The sequence below is a fragment of the Lonchura striata genome, chromosome 28 (genome assembly GCF_050655825.1).
Source record: "Lonchura striata isolate lonStrDom1 chromosome 28, ASM5065582v1, whole genome shotgun sequence".
NCBI lineage: Eukaryota > Metazoa > Chordata > Aves > Passeriformes > Estrildidae > Lonchura > Lonchura striata.
In genome coordinates, this window is record NC_140730.1 from 1,634,636 (window position 1) to 1,655,735 (window position 21,100).

Consider the following 21,100-nt stretch of genomic DNA (forward strand, 5'->3'; position numbering starts at 1 on the left):
GCAAAAGTGTGGATGTGGCACTTGGGGACACAATTTAGGGATAAAGGTGTGGATGTGGCACTTGGGGACACAATTCAGGGATAAAAGTGTGGATGTGGCACTTGGGGACACAATTTAGGGATAAAGGTGTTTATGTGATACTTGGGGACACGATTTTGGGGTAAAGGTGTGGATGTGGCACTTGGGGACACAATTTAGGGATAAAGGTGTTTATGTGATACTTGGGGACACAATTTAGGGATAAAGGTGTGGATGTGGCACTTGGGGATGGAATTTAGGGATAAAGGTGTGGATGTGGCACTTGGGGACACAATTCAGGGATAAAAGTGTGGATGTGGCACTTGGGGACACAATTTGTGGCACTTGGGGACACAATTTAGGGATAAAGGTGTTTATGTGATACTTGGGGACACAATTTAGGGATAAAGGTGTGGATGTGGCACTTGGGGATGGAATTTAGGGATAAAGGTGTGGATGTGGCACTTGGGGACACAATTTAGGGATAAAGGTGTGGATGTGGCACTTGGGGACACAATTTAGGGATAAAAGTGTGCATGTGGCACTTGGGGACACAATTTAGGGATAAAGGTGTGGATGTGGCACTTGGGGACACAATTTAGGGATAAAAGTGTGGACGTGGCACTCGGTGACACCATTTAGAGTGGCCAGAGCACTGCTGGGGAACAGGCTTACACCAACCACCACCTTCAAAGCCAAGAAAAGGCTGAGAGGACACCGGGAGTCAGAGTTAAACTCTTTTATTTCCTTTAAACAGGGCTCCAAATCCTCAGCTACAGTCCAGGCTAGCAGTACAAGCTGGGAGCGCGTCGCTGGTCCCCGAGCCCACAGCCCCTCCGGGATTTTTGGGATTTACAAGGCACTGCAAGAACACACGGACAACAGGAACCCCAAGGGGCTGGCCCCGGCGCTCCAAGAGTCCTGACAAGCACGAGGTGACACCTGAGGCGGTCACACAGACACCGGGTGGCTTCACGAGGGACACACGGAGGACCTGAGGGTGGGGAAGGGTCTGGACAAACACCTCGCTCCAAGAGGAGTCAGCAAAACCCTCAGGAACTGGGTTAACCCAACCAAAAGTGAGAATGGAACAGCAAAACTCTCAGGAATTGGGTTAACCCAACCCAAAGTGAGGATGGAACAGCAAAACCTCCAAGAATTGGGTTAATCCAGCCAAAAATGAGAATGGAACAGCAAAACCTCCAAGAATTGGGTTAACCCAACCCAAAGTGAGGATGGAACAGCAAAACCCTCAGGAACTGGGTTAACCCAACCAAAAGTGAGAATGGAACAACGAAACTCTCAGGAATTGGGTTAACCCAACCAAAAATGAGAGTGGAACTGCAAAACCTCCAAGAATTGGGTTAATCCAGCCAAAAATGAGAATGGAACAGCAAAACCTCCAAGAATTGGGTTAACCCAACCAAAAGTGAGGATGGAACAGCAAAACCCTCAGGAACTGGGTTAACCCAACCAAAAGTGAGAATGGAACAACGAAACTCTCAGGAATTGGGTTAACCCAACCAAAAATGAGAGTGGAACTGCAAAACCTCCAAGAATTGGGTTAACCCAACCAAAAGTGAGGATGGAACAGCAAAACCCTCAGGAATTGGGTTAATCCAACCAAAAGTGAGGATGGAACAGCAAAACCTCCAAGAACCGGGTTAACCCAACCCAAAGTGAGGATGGAACATCAAAACTCTCAAGAATTGGGTTAACCCAACCCAAAGTGAGGATGGAACATCAAAACCTCCAAGAACTGGGTTAACCCAACCCGAAGTGAGGATGGAACATCAAAACCTCCAAGAACTGGGTTAACCCAACCCAAAGTGAGGATGGAACAGCAAAACCTCCAAGAACCGGGTTAACCCAACCCGACGTGAGGATGGAACATCAAAACCTCCAAGAATTGGGTTAACCCAACCCAAAGTGAGGATGGCAGAGCAGATCCTGCTTGCTGCCCCTGCCAGGTCCCTGTGTGTGTGAGCACACCCGGGGAACTCGGTGCCCTCTCCGAGGAGCACCCCTGGATAATAACGGGAATTCCCACCAGCTCAGGGGTTTTTCCAGCCCCATTTTTCCACCCACCCACCCACGGGGGCAAACCCATCCCAACCGTGAGCCCAGCACAGGACAAGGCACTCCCTGATCATCAAAGTAAACATTTGTGATTGAAGAGGCTGGTGCAGTCGAAAACCCGACGGTGGATTTTGAAGTACCACGGGGTTTTCTCTAAGGGCAGGGATGGTTTCGTTTCCCATCATCAATTCCTATCTGTGGGGAGGCATTTCCTTCCCTGCTTTGTCTTCAAATAGACTGAGCAGAAGCAGGTCCCAGGTTTCAATGAACACCTCGAAGAATTAACAACGCCCTCAGCTCTGGAGTTTTGGCAGAATTTCCCTTTCAGCACATAAGACACTCATCAGACAGAAATACAAGATTATTATTTTTTTTTTTTTACGAAAAAGTGCACTTTATACTGCAAAAAAATTAGGGATTCTGGTGCAAAAATAAGGAATTCATCTAGATCAAGATGAGTATTTATGGTATCAACAAGGGGGGGGGGTTTCTCTCCAAGTCAATAAATTTAGAAAGAGCCTTTGCAACTCTGAAATTCCTAGCGTTAAAATAAAATTAAATTGTTAAAATATTATTGGATAAAGGATTAAAGGAAAAGGAGGTAAGAGGGAGGAAGTTACTTTGGGAAAGGATCTGTACAAACTCATTGCTGACAATTTCCTCTGCGCTGTGGGGTGAAATCTGAAAATCGGAATGAAGAAAAAAAAAACCACCAAAAAAAAAACTTTTTATGCCTAAAGATCCTGATTTTCACTCGGATTTCAGACACCACCACTCCCTCCTGCAGCAGCTCCAAGTCTGAGAGTGAAAAATCCGGGAGAAATGAAAAGGTTCAGGAATCACAAGGAATTACCCCACAACCCCCCCATGGCCAGAGCATCATCCCTGCTGCAGCTCCTGTGGGATTCACCAAATTCCCTCCTCCTCAGCCTCTGCCCAGTTTTGGTTTCAAGAAGCTCCACCTCCTCCTCCTCCTCCTGCAATTCCTAAAAGAAATAAAATTAAAAAAAAAAAAAATCCCTAAAAAAAAATAAAAATCCACCCAGCAGGGCAAGGAGTCAGAGAAGCCCAGGATGGGTTGGGTTGGAAGGGACCCTAAAGATCACCCAGCTCCAACTCAGCTCCAGGTTATTTGAGCATCAGAAGGAATTCTGTGGATTTTTAACTTTTTTTTTAGACTTTCTCATCAAAACCAACGACACTGTGAGCCTGTGCTGTCTGAGCAGGCTTGGCAACTCCTGGGTTTTTATTCCAGCAGCCTGGAATAATCCCCTTTTCCAGCTGCTGAGGCGCTGGAAGGTTCAATATTGCCTCTTTTGGGATACCTGGGGGGTTGGATGCTACATCTACACCTGGCCCCAGGTGAGTTCAGCCACAATTCACCTTTTTCCACACCCCAAATCCCATGGAGGTGAAAATTCCCACATCCCTGCCTCAAGGAACGTCCTCCTGCCGTGGGCATCGCCATCCCCACGGCTCCACGGATCCCAAATTTATCCCAAAGCAGAGCAAATTTTTTTTTTTTTTTTTGGGTTTTTTTTAGGATGTCTGGAAGCCTGCAGGGAAGGACTGGAACAACTCTGGGAGCTCAGGAGCTCCTGGCTGCAGCCTCGTGTCACAAGCACACCTCAAACCCTCTTCCTCACCTTCCCATCCTTTCCCACTCCTCGGGAGCCTGGGGGATGCTGCAGGGGAGGTGAACGGCTCTGCAGAGCTGCCAGACTCCCAAAAACCCCCAAAACCCCCCCAAAAACCCCCAAAACCCCCCCAAAAATCCTCCAATCACACCACAGAAACCCTCAGGCTGGGAGGGATCCCTAAGGATCATCAAATCCCACAGGGATCCTTGAGGCCGAGAGCCTCCCAAGCTCCTTTTTCCTGGGGTTTTAAAGGAGATTCCCAATTTTAATTCCCAATTTAATTCCCAATTTAATTCACCTCCCCACAGCAGCATCACCAAGCCGAGACATTGCTGAGTCTCTGGAGCTCCTCAAAAAATCCTCTGCAGGATTTAAACAACCTTGGGACAAAGAAATTGTCACCCCACTGCTCCAGGCAGATAAATGGCACCAGACCCCATCCAGCAGAACCTCCCTAAATTCACTTTTCCACACCCAAAATCCTCAGCCCCGTCTCCCCCCTGAGCCTTTATCCCCAGAGAGGATTTTGTACCTAACATTTCAGATTTTTAAAATATTTTTTTCCCACATTACAGGCACGGGAATGAATGCTCCACCTGAACTCCCTACGCTTTTATTCGCCAGCACAAAGTTTTTGGGCTTGGCAACAGGTCTCCCAGTCAGTGCAAATTAGCAAATTCTATTAATTGACGATTAATAGAAAGGAAAACAAATAGGGTTTAGCAAAACATCAGCTTTGTTTTGAAGTTCTGCATCAGTTTGATGTTCTATTCCCAAAGGAAATAGGGATCTGTAAGAAAAGATCCGTGAATTGGACAAAACAAACAAACAAACAGAAAACAAACAAAAAAACCAAAACCAAACAAAAAACCAACCAAACAAAAAAAACCAACCAACTTAAAAAAATCCCAAAACACCCCCAAAATATTTAATTTAGGTCACATTAAATAAAATCAGTTTAATGCCATTTTTCCCCAGTTGGGCTACAGGAAATTTCTCTACCACCAAGACACCTTTTATAAACACAACCTCAGGCTAATTTCCCAAACCCCCCACCTCTGCCAAAAATTAAAAAAAAAAAAAAAGAGTATAAAATAAATTAAATTTTCTAAGGAACTGAGCACGTGAAGCTTCCCCCCAAAAACAGATCGGGAGGAAAAGCAATGCCCAAAACATTCCCAAAAAATGGGATTTTTAACGTTGACCCACCCAAGGCCAAGCACTGCAGCCCTCAAATTCCAGCAGGCACGGAGGTGGCTCTGGATTTTCCCTTGGAGGAGCAGAGAGCAGCCAGAAAAAGGAATTCTTTTTAGGTGCTGAACAGGATTTAAGTCGCCAGGCTGAAGAAAGCCACGTGGCAAGATGCTGTGCCCACGGAACTGCTGCTGGCTGTGCTGCCTGCTGCTGGATGCTGGGGCACCAAAATGCCCAGGAGCACCTCCAGGACCACCCAGGGCACCTCCAGGACCACCCAGGGGCACCAAAATGCCCAGGGGCACCTCCAGGACCACCCAGGGGCACCAAAATGCCCAGGGGCACCTCCAGGACCACCTGGAGCACCTCCAGGACCACCCAGGGGCACCTCCAGCCACACCTGGGGCACCTCCAGGACCACCCAGGGGCACCAAAACACCCAGGGACACCTCCAGGACCACCAGGGGCACCTCCAGGACCACCATGGGGCATCAAAACACCCAGGGGCACCTCCAGGACCACCCAGGGGCACCTCCAGGACCACCATGGGGCATCAAAACACCCAGGGGCACCTCCAGGACCACCCAGGGGCACCAAAATGCCCAGGGGCACCTCCAGCCCCACCTGGGGCACCTCCAGGACCACCCAGGGCACCAAAACACCCAGGGACACCTCCAGGACCACCTGGGGCACCTCCAGGACCACCCAGGGCACCTCCAGCCTCACCCAGGGCACCAAAACACCCAGGGCACCTCCAGGACCACCATGGGCACCTCCAGGACCACCATGGGCACCAAAACACCCAGGGGCACCTCCAGGACCACCTGGGGCACCTCCAGGACCACCCAGGGGCACCAAAACACCCAGGGACACCTCCAGGACCACCTGGGGCACCTCCAGGACCACCCAGGGGCACCTCCAGCCACACCTGGGGCATCTCCAGGACCACCTGGAGCACCTCCAGGACCACCCAGGGGCACCTCCAGCCCCACCCAGGGCACCAAAACACCCAGGGGACCTCCAGGACCACCTGGGGCACCTCCAGGACCACCTGGAGCACCTCCAGGACCACCCAGGGGCACCAAAATGCCCAGGGGCACCTCCAGCCACACCTGGGGCATCTCCAGGACCACCTGGGGCACCTCCAGCCCCACCCAGGGCACCAAAACACCCAGGGGACCTCCAGGACCACCCAGGGCACCTCCAGGACCACCTGGGGCACCAAAATACCCACGGGCACCTCCAGCCCCACCCAAGGGCACTTCCAGCCCCACCCAGGGGTGCAGAGCCAGGGATGTCTCACGTGGAGATGCTGATCCCACCCAGGTCCTGCCCCAAACCCTCCTGTGGGTCCCTCCCGGCCCCTGCTGAGATTCCACCCCTGGGATTTCACCGTGGCCTCACCACTCCATTGATTTCCCTCTTCCATTTCACCCCGGGGGGAGAGCAAAGCAGTTTTCCTGGGAATTTCTCCATCACCAAACCTTGGGGGGATATATTCCTCTTCTCCAAATGGAGCAGCTAGGAAACAGCCAGGACAAAGAACTTCCCACCAACCAAGGAATAAATCCTATGGGGGTAAAGAACTCAACTAATCACAAAAAAAACCAACCAAAAAACACCTGTGTCAAAGCACGAAGATTTCAACAAGAAGATTTCAACAAGAAGATTTCAACAAAATATTAAATAAAATAAATTACTAATCAGAGAACCTGACAAGTGCTACCTTGGCAATGACAATATTTCGCTTGAGGGCAAATTCCTCTGAGCAGGAAGGGCTGGGTAGTGGAGAGAGAAGGAATTTCCTTGGGTCTATCCAAAAAAATCCTCGTGCTCAGGTGCCCCCAGCAGAGCCCCTGCAGCTGCAGAGTTTTTGTCCCCTCCCAAGGGTTCCAGGAGTAGTTTTGGCACCAGATTTCTCCTGGCGAGCTCAGGGCAGCTCTCACTGAGAGTTCCTACAGCAGAGCCAGCCAGCACCACAGAAATCCAAAGTCATGGGCTTTCAAACCTTTAAAATGTTGGGTTTTTTATCTATTTATATATCTAATTCTATCTTAGTTGTGAAAGCATCACAGATCCTTCATCCAAGCGGAGACCTCAGCTCCCAGTTCTGTGCCTGCTCCAAAGTCAGATGGGAATTTTTTTTGTTGTTTTTTTGCTGCAACCTCAAAACCTGGCAGCAAATCTCCACGGAGCACCAGCATCACCCACCTGCTGAGATCCTGCGCCCACCCTTCCCCAGAAGAATTCCTGGGGAATTCTTTGGAGCTGAACCACTTCTGAACAGCAGGAAAGAGCCTGGAATCCTCCCCGTGAGCAAAATCCCTTCATTTCAAATCACTGCCTCGGGCTCCCAGGCAGTGGGATGGGGTTGAAGAGCTGAATTTTGATTTTGCAGGGATTTTTTTAGGTTATTCCCATCTGCATTTTTATGCGTGCACTCGAGTCAGGGTGGAATTGGGATCCCAGTTAAACATTACTCTCCTCACCTGGAACATGAGGGGGAATTTGCAGCTAAGGAAGTTATAAATTACTCAACCTTCACCTTAAAAAGACCATGGAGCTCCAGGAGCCTGGGATAAAGATCTCCAGGGGGAAAAGTGGCTCTCAGCAAAGCTCTTTACCCACTAATGCTTGGTTTTAGACACATTGAACCGAGTGTTTGCTGCAGGAGGTCCTCGAGGAAGGGAGGTGGCCAAGAGAGAGGCAGGAAAAAGAGATTTGGAAAGATTTAGGATCAGGTTTCCCCAACAAAAAAACAAAACAAAAAAAAAATCCAGCTGGATTTGGGTTCCAAAAGGAACCCCAAACATCCCTTCTGCTGCAGCTAGAAATCTGGAGGAGGTGGAGTGAGGAATTGGTGCCCAAAATCATCTCCCATTCCAGCCAGGCCATTCCAGGCTCCTCATTCCCACCAAGCTCTGCTTTCCCAGCTCCAGCTCTGCTTCCACCTCACCAGCACCTGCCCCAGAGAGGGGGAAACACACCCAAAACCAACTGAAAGCAAACATTTCCACTCCACACTCAGCCAGCAGAGGGTGGTGAGCAATTCCCTGGCCCTGGAGGTGGAGTCCAGGTGAGGAACCTCCCACGGATCCAAGTGAGGACCCATTCCCTGGAAGCTCCCAGCACAAACCCTTCTGGAATTGGGAGAAACCCTTCTGGAATTGGGAGAAACCCTTCTGGAATCGGGAGAAACTCCTCAGGAATCAGAAGAAACCCTTCTGGAATCAGGGGAAACCCTTCTGGAATCAGGAGAAACCTTTCTGGAACCAGGAGAAACCCTTCTGGAATCAGGGGAAACCTTTCAGGAATCAGGAGAAACCTTTCAGGAATCAGGAGAAACCATCCAGGAATCACGAGAAACCCTTCAGGAATTGGGAGAAACCCTTCGGAATCAGGAGAAACCCTTCTGGAATCAGGAGAAACTCCTCAGGAATCAGGAGAAACCCTTCTGGAATCAGGAGAAACCCTCCAGGAATCAGGAGAAACCTTTCAGGAATCAGGAGAAACCCTCCAGGAATCAGGAGAAACCTTTCAGGAATCAGGAGAAACCCCTCAGGAATCAGGAGAAACCCCTCAGGAATCAGGAGAAACCTTTCAGGAATCAGGAGCTGCAGCTGCTTGAGAGAAGAGACTCTGAATCCTTTGTTGCTTAGGCTGAAACTCACAGATTCGACAAAAAAAAAAAAAAAAGTTCCTTTCTAAGCAGAATTTGTAGAATTTTCTTTTTCTTTTTTTTTTTTTTTTTTTGGTTTGTTTTTTTGAAGTCTCCAATTCTGGGTCCTGACCTGTTGTTTGTTCGTTTGTTTGTTTTTGTGTGTGGTTTTTCTTTTTTGTTGTTTTTTTCTCCTTCCCCCCAATACTTCAGCAGAGCAGGGGAATATTTTGGAAGTGCAATACTAGGAGAGCTCCTGGGCAGGCTCAGTGTTCATGCTGGCAGTTGATTTTGTCTTCGGAATGCTCCAAAAGCTCCAGCATTTCCTCTATGATGGCCTGCAGGGCCCGGCCCAGCTGTTCTGCAGAATAAGGTTTCCCCAGAGGAGGAACGTGGACAAACGCCGACCTCCCCCTGCTCTGGTACAAGGAGGTGTAGTAGGTGAAGTCACAGAGGTACCTGGAACACAAAAGCAGAGATTATTCCATGAAAATAAAAGGGATAAAAACAAATAAAACGAGCTGCAGGCTCATCGTCGTGAGGGCATCCTGGGGTTTAGGGGGATGTGAGGCAGGGATTGTGAGGCTGGGGTTGTTTTAATTCTATTTAGGACAAAACAATGTGAAAATCTCTCTTTTTTTTTTTTTTTCATGGAAAATCTCTGCTTTTGTGTTCCAGGTACCTCTGTGACTTGACAGGAAGGTGTCCCTGCCATGGGTGGGATGGGGTGGGATGGGATGGGATGGGATGGGATGGGATGGGATGGGATGGGATGGGATGGGATGGGATGGGATGGGATGGGATAGGATGGGATGGGATGGGGATGGGATGGGGATGGGATGGGATGGGTTTGAAGGTCCTTCCAAACTCTGGGAGTCCCTGGTTCCATGAACGAGGTGACACCATGGCGTGAAGATGTCACCTGAGGGATCAGGAGAGCTGGAGATGGATTTGGGACAAGGGATGGAATCCCAGCACAGGGAATGGCTTCAAAGTGGGAAGGGGAATCAGGGTGGGAGCTGGGAAGGAATATCCCACCCTCGGAGCTGGGATGGAATTCCCAGAGAAGCCGTGGCTGCCCCTGGAAGTGCCCAAGGGGGTTTGGAGCACCCTGGGACACTGGAAGGTGTCCCTGCCATGGGTGGGATGGGATCCATGGGATGGGGATGGGATAGGCTGGGATGGGGATGGGTTTGAAGGTCCTTCCAAACTCTGGGAGTCCCTGGTTCCATGAACAAGGTGACACCACGGTGTGAAGATGTCACCAGGAGAGCTGGAGACGGATTTGCGACAAGGGATGGAATATCCCACCCTCGGAGCTGGGATGGAATTCCCAAAGAAGCCATGGCCACCCCTGACCATGCCCAAGGCCAGGCTGAACACCGGGGCTGGCGGCAGCCTGGGACACGAGTGGAAAACCCTCCAGGAGCCTCCCAAGCCGAGGCAGCGTGGGGTTCCGGGGGTCAGCCCCTACCTGCCGGCGTCCTTGGAGATGGTGACGGTGACGTCCAGCCCCAGCGCCGACACGCGGCGGCACACGGCGTCCATGTCGATGATGGAGTCGATGCACTCGGGGCCTCCCTCCACGCAGCACTGCGAGCCCGGGCAGAAGCGGCAGTTGTCCAGCCCCTTGTAGCCCACGTTGTGGCCACACTTCTCCAGGGTGACCGTGGTGGCCATGCCCGACACGCCCACGTGAACCACCAGCTGCCAGGGAGAAGGGCACAAAAAGGGTTTTGAAATCATGGAGGTTTGGGGTTGCAAGGGAAATTAAGCTTAGTAGGCCCTGAAATGAAAATAAATACCCAGAGTACATGTTGGAACTCAAAATGTCCCTCAGACATTTTTGGAGGTTCCAGGCCTTGGTCAGAAGCATTTGAGACCCTGGCAGGCAGCTGGAGGCAGCTGTGATTTTGGGTTTGAACCATGGAATGAGTTACCAACTTTGGAGGTGGAACAAGAAGTCACTACAGTTTAGATATTATAGTGGAAGTAGTTAAAAAGTAGAGGGGAGAAATTTTTAGTATTGTACAGGGGGGTTTTAGCACCTGTGCAGGGGGGTTTTTACTTTGTACATGGGGGTCAGAAGTTCTAAGATGGAGGAAAGTGGGCTGATCCTGTTCTTCCTCCTTCTTCTTCCTCACCTCCATGTTCTTGGTGATGTTGGCACTCACAGATTGGTTTAGGGTAGAAAAGCACCATTTAATATAGGTAATAGGCATTGGGGGAAACTATAAACATGTAACACGTAATGTACCATAGAAAAGATAGAAAGGCAGCATTTAATATAGGTAATAGGCATTGGGGAAAAACTGTAAACATTTAAAATGTAATGTGCCATAGAAAAGAGAGCAGCAGCCCTGGGTGGGGAGAGAAGAAGAAGAAGAAGAAGAGGAAGAAGAAGAGGAGAAGGAGTCAGAGAGGATGTCAGGGTGTGTGTGTGCCTCTGCCTGAGCTGTGAGCAAACCACAGCAGCCTGAGAAGAAAATCTTTTAGATAACTCACAATAAACTGCCTTTAGTTCAAACCCAAACTCACAGCTGTTTCCAGCTGCCTGCCAGGGTCTAAAATGCTTCTGACCAAGGCCTGGAACCTCTAAAAATGTCTGAGGGACATTCTGAGTTCCAACACTTCTCCTCCCACCCCCTCCTGACCCAAAGTGGGATTTCAGCAGGGTGAAAAGGAGCCTTGGCACCCCCAGAGCTGCTGGAGGAGCCCAGGTGGCACAGGCAAACCACGAGCTGTCTAGACAGCCCTCTGCAGTGGCCCCTTCACACCCACTGCTCCTGGGAAGCAGAGCTGTAAAATCCTCCCAGCTCACACCTTCTCACCACTGAGGGGGAAAAAAATCCAGCCAGGGACTGCCAGGCTGGAGGAATACATGAAAAAAGAGATTTCACTGCAGGTTCCCACCCTTTGCTGGGTGATTTTTTTCCTCCTCCCTTCACTCACTCACTCACTTGGGGACTGTGCTTCTTCCACAGGGCAGGAATGAGTCTCTGCACGGTCTGGTACTCAACAGGGACCTCGTAGACGTGCAGATCCACGTCATCCCTCAGCCCCAGCTTCTCCAGCTCCTAAAAAACACCAGCAAGGCAAAACCAAGATGGTCAGACACGAGATGAGCAGAGGATTTACTCCTGGAAGGTTTCATGGCAGAGTGAGGGGCTACCAGCAGTTTACACCAGGTTGTATAAGCTCATAAACAGCACCTGCAGCGAGTTTGCAGCAACCACTGCAAAAAAAACCCAAACCCCCCCAGGGCAGCAACAACTCCACCTGTGTGAAGGGTTTCACCCACAGAACCGTTTGTGTGGCTCTGATGTGTGTGTGACAAAGAAATCAACATTTAACTGACAATACTCATCAGCAACACCCACGCTCCCAAGGAAATCTTGGCTCTGTTATTTACAGAGGGAGAGAGTCCCAATCCCCACTCTTCTCAAGGAGTGGCAGTGTGGAGAAGGTGGGACTGGAAGGATTTTATCCATCAGCCAAGGGCTGCTGGCCTGGTGAAAATAAATTTCATATTTATTTCCAGATAAAGAGCTCTCAGGGCTGGGTGACAGCACTGGTGATTCAACTAACCCAATAAATTATTTCTTCCTCTCCAGCATGAAAACATCCCAAATATCCTGGCAATAAACGGAGCCAATTGCCTTCAAACCTTTTAAAACACAAAGTGGCAGTTAAATACCTCGCAAAGGCTTTAAAAGCAGAGGAAAGGTTTATTTTTCTCCCCAGTGGTTGTGACTGGAAAGCACTGTTTGACCCCAAAACTGGGAGCTCCCCTGCTCACCGGTTCTGCCTTGCTCTCCCCAGTCCCACCAGTAAGGCTCCAGTTGGACCTCAAATTCCCAGAACTCAAGGAAACACCCACATGGCCTGAAGCCTCTGGAAAAAAAGGGTTTTTAAACAAAACCATCAGCTGAGCCATTTCCCAGTGGGAGAGGAGACCTTGGCCACCGTGTCCAAGGAATTCCTGCAGCATCCAACCCCAAACCAAATATCCAAAATAGCTGTTCCCACAGAGCTGAGGAAGGAACAGCCATCAAACCACCACAGGACATTTCAAAATATTCCTGGATTTATCTCTGCTCCAGGTTTGGATTGGGGGACCGGAGCCACGAGCTGCTCTTTGAAGCAATTCTCAGGTTTTATTTTCCTCCTTGCAAGTGCAGACCAGTTGTTTGCACTCTTGTATTCCCCCAGGTTAAAAATTAAAAATTAAAAGACACTTAAAAGGAGAAGACAAGTTGAGGTTTGAGGCCTCCCCCACGTAAACGTGAGCAGCGTCTTGCCATCGTTTTTCTGGGTTTTTATCAGCTCCAGTGGTGCTCTGCTGAGGGAAAAAAACCACCTTCCACACTTGTACAGCCAAACCACAGGGATGTAACGGGGTTGGAGAGAACTGAAACACCCAGAAAGGCCCAAGTGACACTTGCACAGAGCAGCAGATAAGAACAACGATGATAAATCACTGGCTCTGGCTCCCAGGGCAGGCTGATATTAAAGCCTGGCTGTATTGATTAGTGTCTGGCACACTCAGAGGTTCATTAGCAGGGATGGATGGAAGGGATGGCTCAGCACAGCTCCTCTGCACAAATCTGCCCCCAAAATCTCACCTGGAGCCTGCACAGAGCCAGGGAGTGCACAGAGGAGAGAGGTCAGACCAGCCAGCCCCTCCAGGAAGAGAATAATCACTCTGAGAGTGTTAATAGTGATGAGAAGTGATGCTCCTGAGGGTGAAGGGCTGGGAAGGAAAGAGATCCTGGGGATGGAAAGAGATCCTGGGGAAGGAAAGAGATCCTGGGGAAGGAAAGAGATCCTGGGGAAGGAAAGAGATCCTGGGGATGGAAAGAGATGCTGGGGAAGGAAAGAGATGCTGGGGATGGAAACAAATCCTGGGGAAGGAAACAGATCCTGGGGATGGAAAGAGATCCTGGGGATGGAAAGAGATCCTGGGGATGGAAAGAGATCCTGGGGAAGGAAACAGATCCTGGGGAAGGAAAGAGATCCTGGGGAAGGAAAGAGATCCTGGGGATGGAAAGAGATCCTGGGGAAGGAAACAGATCCTGGGGAAGGAAACAGATCCTGGGGAAGGAAAGAAATCCTGGGAATGGAAACAGATCCTGGGGAAGGAAAGAGATCCTGGGGATGGAAACAGATCCTGGGGATGGATTTGATGGGGGAATTGGGAAGGAAACAGATCCTGGGGATGGAAACAGATCCTGGGGATGGAAACAGATCCTGGGGAAGGACACAGATCCTGGGGAAGGATTTGGTGGGGGAATTGGGAAAGAAACAACTCTTGGGGATGGATTTGGTGGGGGAATTGGGAAGGAAACAGATCCTGGGGAAGGAAACAGATCCTGGGGATGGATTTGGTGGGGGAATTGGGAAGGAAAGAGCTCCTGGGGATGGATTTAATGGGGGGAAAGGAAACAGCTCCTGGGGATGGATTTGATGGGGGGATTGGGAAAGAAACAACTCCTGGGGATGGATTTGATGGCGGCAATTTTTGCTGGATGAAAAGAGAATCCTCCAGCCACTCAAACCTTAACTTTACCAAGCCACAACTTCTCTTTTAACCAAGCCCAGCGCTCCGTAATGAAGATGTTTGCAACCTTCCCCCCATCCCTGAACAACTTCTCCCCCCTCCCCAACCCTGTCCACCTGACAACCAGAGCACGCAGAACATGTGTGACCGATTCCCTGACCCCTCCACAATGCTGCTCTTTGTCAGCCTCTAATATCCTTATCAGGTCTGTCTAGACACCCTGACAGCAATTGTCCTTCCTGATGTCAGAATGCAGCCTGACCTCCCTCCTCCTCCTCCTCCTCCTCCTCAGCCAGAAGCACTTTGGGGGGGATGAAGGAGCCCGGCAGCTTCACAGCCCACAGGTCACACCTGTGCCCACACCTAAGCACAGCAGGGAGGGCAGAAAAGGAGCTGAGAAAAGTTCATTTTAAGTGATTTCTTCTTGGAAATCCCTCCCCGCCAAAAGTTGCACACGTGGAGAAAATAATCATCAGCTGAAACATTAAAATGGTGAAAGCTCAAAACAGCAAACCCAAATTAACGTGGAGTGGTTTTGCCGTAAAATAAGGCAGAAAGGAGTTTTTCTTCCTGCTGATTTTATAGGAAAGCTCTCTCCTGTGAGTAAAAACCCCCCCCAAAAAAACCCACTCAATGAAATGTTTGAGATGAAATTTTGAAACTTTTCGTTTCCACAGCATTATTAGATTGCTGCTGCCACTATTTAAGGTAGCCATGTGTAAAAATCAGTCAGCTTGCAAAACCAGACAGAAATTCACTGCACTTCCAGGGAAAAACCCACACCGTGTCCACGTTCTGCTGGAGAACCCAAACAAAACCAGGGGCAGAAAGAAAGGAAGAAAGAAAGAAAACGAAGTGAATTTTATCCTCGGCGACGCAGCATAATAAAAGACGTAATAAACCAGAACCGGCTCAGCCCTAGAGCTGAAGGAAATCCTAGGAAGGATTTGGAAAGATTGTTTAATTGATTTTTCTGCTATTAAGATGCAGATCACAGCGCCTGGGATTCGGGAGCTCAGACACGCCTTTGTGTCCACCCCGCTCCGTGAAGTCCCCGTCTGAAACCCGCACAATGCCCACCTCGGCCAGCCTCAAAGACATGCTGTTCCTTTTTTGTCTGGGCCTCTCGGGGCTGAGACGGGGGCAGGAAAGGCAAATCCTCCCCGCTGCCTCCGAGCCGATGTTTTCAGGCACAATAATCCCCCGGCCACGGGACGGGACCGGAGCCTCCGGCGCGGCCGAGGTTTGTACTCGAAACGGCACCAGCGCCGAGTTTGGACACTCAAAACATCCTCAACTCTGAGTTTGGATACTTAAAACATCACCAGCGCCGAGTTTGGACACTCAAAACATCCTCAACTCTGAGTTTGGACACTCAAAACATCACCAGCACTGAGTTTGGATACTCAAAACAGCACCAGCACTGAGTCTGGACCTCAAAATATCCCCAACACTGAGTTTGGATACTCAAAATATCCCCAACACTGAGTTTGGATACTTAAAACATCCTCAACTCTGAGTTTGATACTCAAAGCATCCCCAGTTCTGAGTTTAGTTACTCAAAACAGCACCAGCACTGAGTTTGGACACTCAAAACATCCTCAACTCTGAGTTTGGACACACAAAACGTCCCCAGTTCTGAGTTTAGCTACTCAAAGCATCCCAAATTCTGAGTTTGGACACTCAAAACAGCACCAGCACTGAGTTTGGACACTCAAAGTATTTCCAGTTCTGAGTTTGGACACTCAAAACATCCTCAACTCTGAGTTTGGGCACTCAAAATATCCTCAACTCTGAGTTTAGCCACTCAGAACATCACCAAGACTGAGTTTGGACACTCAAAACATCCCCAGTTCTGAGTTTAGCTACTCGAAACATCCCAAATTCTGAGTTTAGCCATTCAAACATCCCCAGTTCTGAGTTTGGACACTCAAAACATTCCCAGTTCTGAGTTTGGCCATTCAATATATCCCAGATTCTGAGTTTAGCCACTCAAAGCATCCCAAATTCTGAGTTTGGACACTCAAAACTTCCCCAGCTCTGATTTTAGGCACTCAAAACATCCCCAATTCTGAGTCTGGACACTCAAAACATCCCAAATTCTCAGTTTGGATACTCCAAACTTCCCCAGCTCTGATTTTAGGCACTCAAAACATCCCCAATTCTGAGTCTGGACACTCAAAACATCCCAAATTCTCAGTTTGGATACTCCAAACTTCCCCAGCTCTGATTTTAGGCACTCAAAACATCCCCAATTCTGACTTTAGCCATTCAAACATCCCCAATTCTGAGTTTGGACACTTAAAACATTCCCAGTTCTGAGTTTGGCCATTCAATACATCCCACATTCTGAGTTTAGCCACTCAAAGCTTCCCAAATTCTGAGTTTAGCCACTGAAAGCATCCCTAATTCTGCGTTTGGAAACTCAAAACATCCCAAATTCTGAGTTTGGACACTAAAAATACCCCCAGTTCTGAGTTTAGCTACTCAAAGCATCCCCAGTTGTGAGTTTGGACATTCAAAACATCCCCAATTCTGATTTTCGACACTCAAAACATCCCCAATTCTGATTTTCGACACTCAGAACGTCCCCAGTTCTGAGTTCATCCACCCAAAACACCCCCAACTCTGCATTTATCCACCCAAAACTCCCCCAATTCTGAGTTTTGTCACGCCCAAGCTCCTCAGAACAGATTTGGAGGGGATGACTTCATCCACCAGCCACACAGCTGAGCAGCCACCAGTGCCTCGAGCACTCCTCAGGTCTGTTGATTTTTTTCCAAGCAACATCACAACACCCACCACTCCTCCTGCTCCAAAAACACCCTTTTGTCTGTCTCCTCTAAAATAAATCAGCTATTTACAACAGCTGACACTCCACCAGCAAGAACAAACCAAAGCAGCGAGCCTCACTTCTGATTTTTAGCAGTGTCCTGTGTTTTTTTTCCCCCATCCACAACCTGCATATTCCTCCAAACTGACCCAAACTTAAATATATTCATCCCCAAAAAGCTCTTGGAGGCAAAGGTTTTGTCTTCCCCCACCAGCCAAGACATTAGGCAGCTGGACATTAGTTGGCTGTAATTGATTAGAGTTTTGTGATTTAATTTAAAAGCATTTGAAAGAAGAAATTAATCTCAGAGCTCTGAAGGGGAGAGAGGCGTGGTGGGGAGAAAAATAGATTTAATTCCCTGGGCAACTGTACTAAAAGGCACCATGGAATTCCCAGTAGCTTTGCCACAAACTCCATCCAGAATTGACAAAGAAGGAAGAAGTGGGATAATGTGGCAGCACCATCCCTGTAAAAAGTGCTTTTACAGCCAAAAAAACCCCACCTTAATTCCACCAAAAAGAGCTTAATTCATTCTTCTTGCCTCATCTGTGGGATGTCAGCCTCGCTCAGATGAACTCCAGGGCACGGGGTGGGGTTTTTGGGGTGCCCTGTGCATGGCCAGGAGCTGCACTGGATGACTCCCAGGATATTCCAGGATTTTAGGGATGTGCCCAGGCAGACACAGTGCTACAGGTGGCATAAAGCTGATTTTTCGGAGCGAGGCAGGAAAAGCATTTCCCCAGAAATTTTGGGGTGATCCAGGGGGAGAAAAGAGACAGCTCTGCCTCAAAATCAGGCTGCTGATGCTCACACCACGAAACCTCCAGCTGGAAGTGTCCTCTCAGGGATGAGGCTGGGTTTAAAGGTGAACCAACTGGCCCAGCTTCAAGTCAGAACTGGGAGAAAAACATCCAGATTCCTCTGGGCTGGTCAGCTGGTTTGTTTATTTGGAATTCTCCAGGGGCAGGGGAAGATTCCAAGCTCCCTGCCCCGTTTAAAAGCATCCAAAGCTGGGAATTCCTTCCTTGCCTCAGCTACATTAACTCAATCTCATTAAACTGCACCAGCTAAGGGATTGTTTTCTGAGCAGGGAATCAAACATTATCCAGCTGACCATCTGGAGATCTGCAGAGAAGTTGTAAGTGATAAAAAGGGCTGAAAACCCGAATTTGTAAGGGATTTGTCCTCTGTTTTGACACCTCCTAAGAGGAAAATTCAGGGGTTACCTGAACTGCAATCCAGCTGGCGTTCACAGCGTGTTCTCCAAACGGCCCAAACCCTGCAAGAGAAGAAAAATTCACTGATTTGACTCAACTTGAAGTTGCAAAGAGGTTTGGGTTTAGCTCTCCTGAAAAAAAAAACAAAAACAACAAAAAAAAACCCCAAAACCCAACCCCATTTCTACCTCTCAGTCCTTATTTCTTTACACCTGAGCATCAAACAAGACACCTGCACTGAACTATTTCAACTACAGCCTTGTACAGTGAAGAAAAACAATAACTTGCTTGAAAAGAAACTTGTTTTTTTTTTTTCTTGGGGGAAAGAATTTTCCTTCCTGCACAGGTTAGAAAAATTCGTTATTACCAGCTAACTCTCCCGATGCCACAGAATTAGAATCATGATTGGGTTTTCTATTCCTGATTGCTTCAGCCCACAGCAGATGCTTCAAATTTTCCTTCTCCGCTCAGGGTCTTCTCCAAGATCTTCGTTAGCATTAATTACACCTCACAAGGAAATAAACAGAGCTGTTGACAACCCACCCACAGCACAGCAAAGGCTACCAAGGCGTGATCAAAAATACTTCCTTCAGCACCTCTAAATTCCTAATGAATAACTTTGGACTTAACTGGTAATCCATAACATCTTTCTTTTTTTTTTTTTTTTTTTTTCCCCTGAGCAAGCACACAAAGGTTGGGCAATTTATCTGGGCGTACCATCGATATGCTTTCATTTCAAATGTCAGCGTTGCCCTCCGAGCCTCGTGCAATTAGGAGACATAAATTCTGCCCTGAAAGGATCCGAGAGGGACCACAAATATCAGCTGACACCTTAATGGAAATGTTGGATTTGCCCTCTCCCCAGGCAGGCTGAGGTGATGCTGCACAAGGAGGAATTTCCCAAGCGTGGGCTCCTCCACGCCCCTGGATCTCAACCCGGCGTTGCCGGCTCGCCGAAATAAATATTCCCAAAAAATCTAAAATGTTGGGGGTGTTTCCCTGCCAGCAGAACTGCAGGGGTGTGAGACAAACTATGACAGGGGAACGAGGTAAATTAATGCCTTCCCAGCTGTTTCTGCAAGTCCCACACGACTCTCTGGAAGCAAACACTGAGACCCGCTAAGCTGAATTCCTAAATAAAGCGTTGGCAATCCTATAAGAGAAACAAAATCCACATTTTAACAACTCAGCCACGGAAAGGCTGAAATTCTACAGGTGCCCAGGCACGGGGCAGGATTTCCTGGCTCCAAATCCAGCTGGCACAAACACAGCTGGGGTTATCCCTGCTCCGACTCATTCCCTGCCCAGACCCTGGTGTTATCCTTTCCCGGGAGCAGAGGGAATTTGTGGGCAGCATCCGACCCCACGGAGCACGGCACATCCACCAAGGCTCATTAGCAGCAAAACCAGCTGCGGGGACGGTGATGGGATTATCTCCTTAACGAGTTCTAAAAAAGAAATTGTGCACAAATAACGCTTATCCTCGGCCAGCACGGGCTGGGAACCCACTGGGAACACGACCCCATTCCCCAGTTTGAAAACGGAATTCCGCGCGACATCCACGACATTATGGAACAGGGGCAGGGCTGGCAAGGCAACCACTGCATTTTGCAACCAGATTTTCCTGAAATTAAAAAAAAAAAATAAAATAAAAAGGGGGAAAAAAAAAAAAAGGAGCGTGGAGGAGCCTTGCGAGCAGCAGAACGTTTCCTGACGCAAGTTTTCTGTTTAGTCACCGCCGCTCCACGCTGGATTTGGGGCTGGGGAAGGCAGGATTTGCCACCTGCTCCTTGGCTCCCCACAAGAATTCCCTGGAAAAGGCGATTCTGCCTGTGCCCCGCTATTCAAACCTCAGCCTCAGCTGCTGGGGGGAGACCTGAATAGTTTGGGCGAGTTCCCCATTTGTCACAGGACGGCCTCACCCACAAATCACCCCGAGCTGCCTTTGTACCCCGGGAAGAGCCTGACAGCGCCGGGGCCTCCGGCCGCCCGCGCTCAATTCTCCCCCGGCCGCTTCTCGGGGGAGTTTTGGGGAGCAGCCCCCACACTTGGGGAGCTCAGGGTGGGGTGGTCAGCGGGTGACCCCCACTCCCTGCGCCCCAATTTGGTTTTGCTGTTATTCCAGAGGCAAGATTCCCTTTTTTTGGTAGAGAAAAGCTTTTGGGATGGGGTCGCGCACGGAAAACGGGGAGCGCCCGCTGTTAGGAAAGCCGCTCGCCACGGTATCCCCCCAGCTCTGACCCACAGCAGCCCGGCCCCAAAGCCACCCGGACTCTGCCCTGCGCCCCATTTTTGGCCCTACACGGGGGACAGCCCCCCGAAACATCCCCCCGAGGGGACATCCCCCGCTCCCCATTCCCTCAGCCACCCCAATGGGACAGCAGACCCCCCTCTCACCTCAGGGAAGGGGTCCCCCCACTTATCCCCCCGCTGCCATCTCAGGGAACACATCCCCAGCTGCCCCCTCCGAGCCCCCAAAGCGAAGGGGTCCCCAAAATTACCCCTCTTCCCCAAATTCCTCACCAGCGAGCAGCAGCACCCTCCAAGCCCCCCATCACTTCGGGGAGGGGGTCTTACACCCACCCCGGCCACTTTAGCTCGGGAAAAGGACCCCCAAACCCGCTCCTCCCCCCGAGCAGGGGTCCCCCACCGACACCCCCAGACCCCTTCACCCCCCAACCTGCCCTCCCCGCACCTCGCGGAGGGGCTCCCCAAAATCCCCCCGCGGGGAAGGGGGTCCCGCATCCATCCCCCCACCCCAGTTCCCCTCTCGCCGCCCCGTACCCGTCACCACCACCGCCCGCCGCGGCTTCTCCATCGCGGCTCCGTCCCGCCCGTCCCGTCCCGTCCCGTCCGGTGCCGCCGCCGCCGCCGCCGCCCCGCACTGAGCGCGGCCCCGCC

At 49.9% G+C, this 21,100-nt stretch overlaps 1 protein-coding gene across 5 annotated transcripts; it reads right to left on the minus strand.

Annotated features, from left to right (window-relative positions):
- Positions 1-742: 742 nt before the first annotated feature.
- Positions 743-21,085, minus strand: PGPEP1 (pyroglutamyl-peptidase I). 5 transcript variants are annotated; one of them, XM_085562216.1, is made up of 8 exons: positions 20,984-21,085; positions 18,209-18,261; positions 11,550-11,666; positions 10,064-10,296; positions 6,172-9,048; positions 5,890-6,031; positions 5,604-5,847; positions 743-5,401 (listed from the first exon to the last, which is right to left on the minus strand). In XM_085562216.1, exons 1-5 carry the CDS (start codon positions 21,015-21,017, stop codon positions 8,856-8,858), a joined length of 630 nt encoding a protein of 209 aa, XP_085418342.1. In that variant the 5' UTR covers positions 21,018-21,085; the 3' UTR covers positions 743-5,401; positions 5,604-5,847; positions 5,890-6,031; positions 6,172-8,855. The 5 variants fall into 5 exon arrangements, with proteins under 5 accessions (XP_085418342.1, XP_085418343.1, XP_021400777.2 ...); XM_085562217.1 differs by having other exon boundaries at positions 743-5,175; positions 5,381-5,401; positions 5,744-6,031; XM_021545102.3 differs by having other exon boundaries at positions 5,604-6,031.
- Positions 21,086-21,100: the final 15 nt, after the last annotated feature.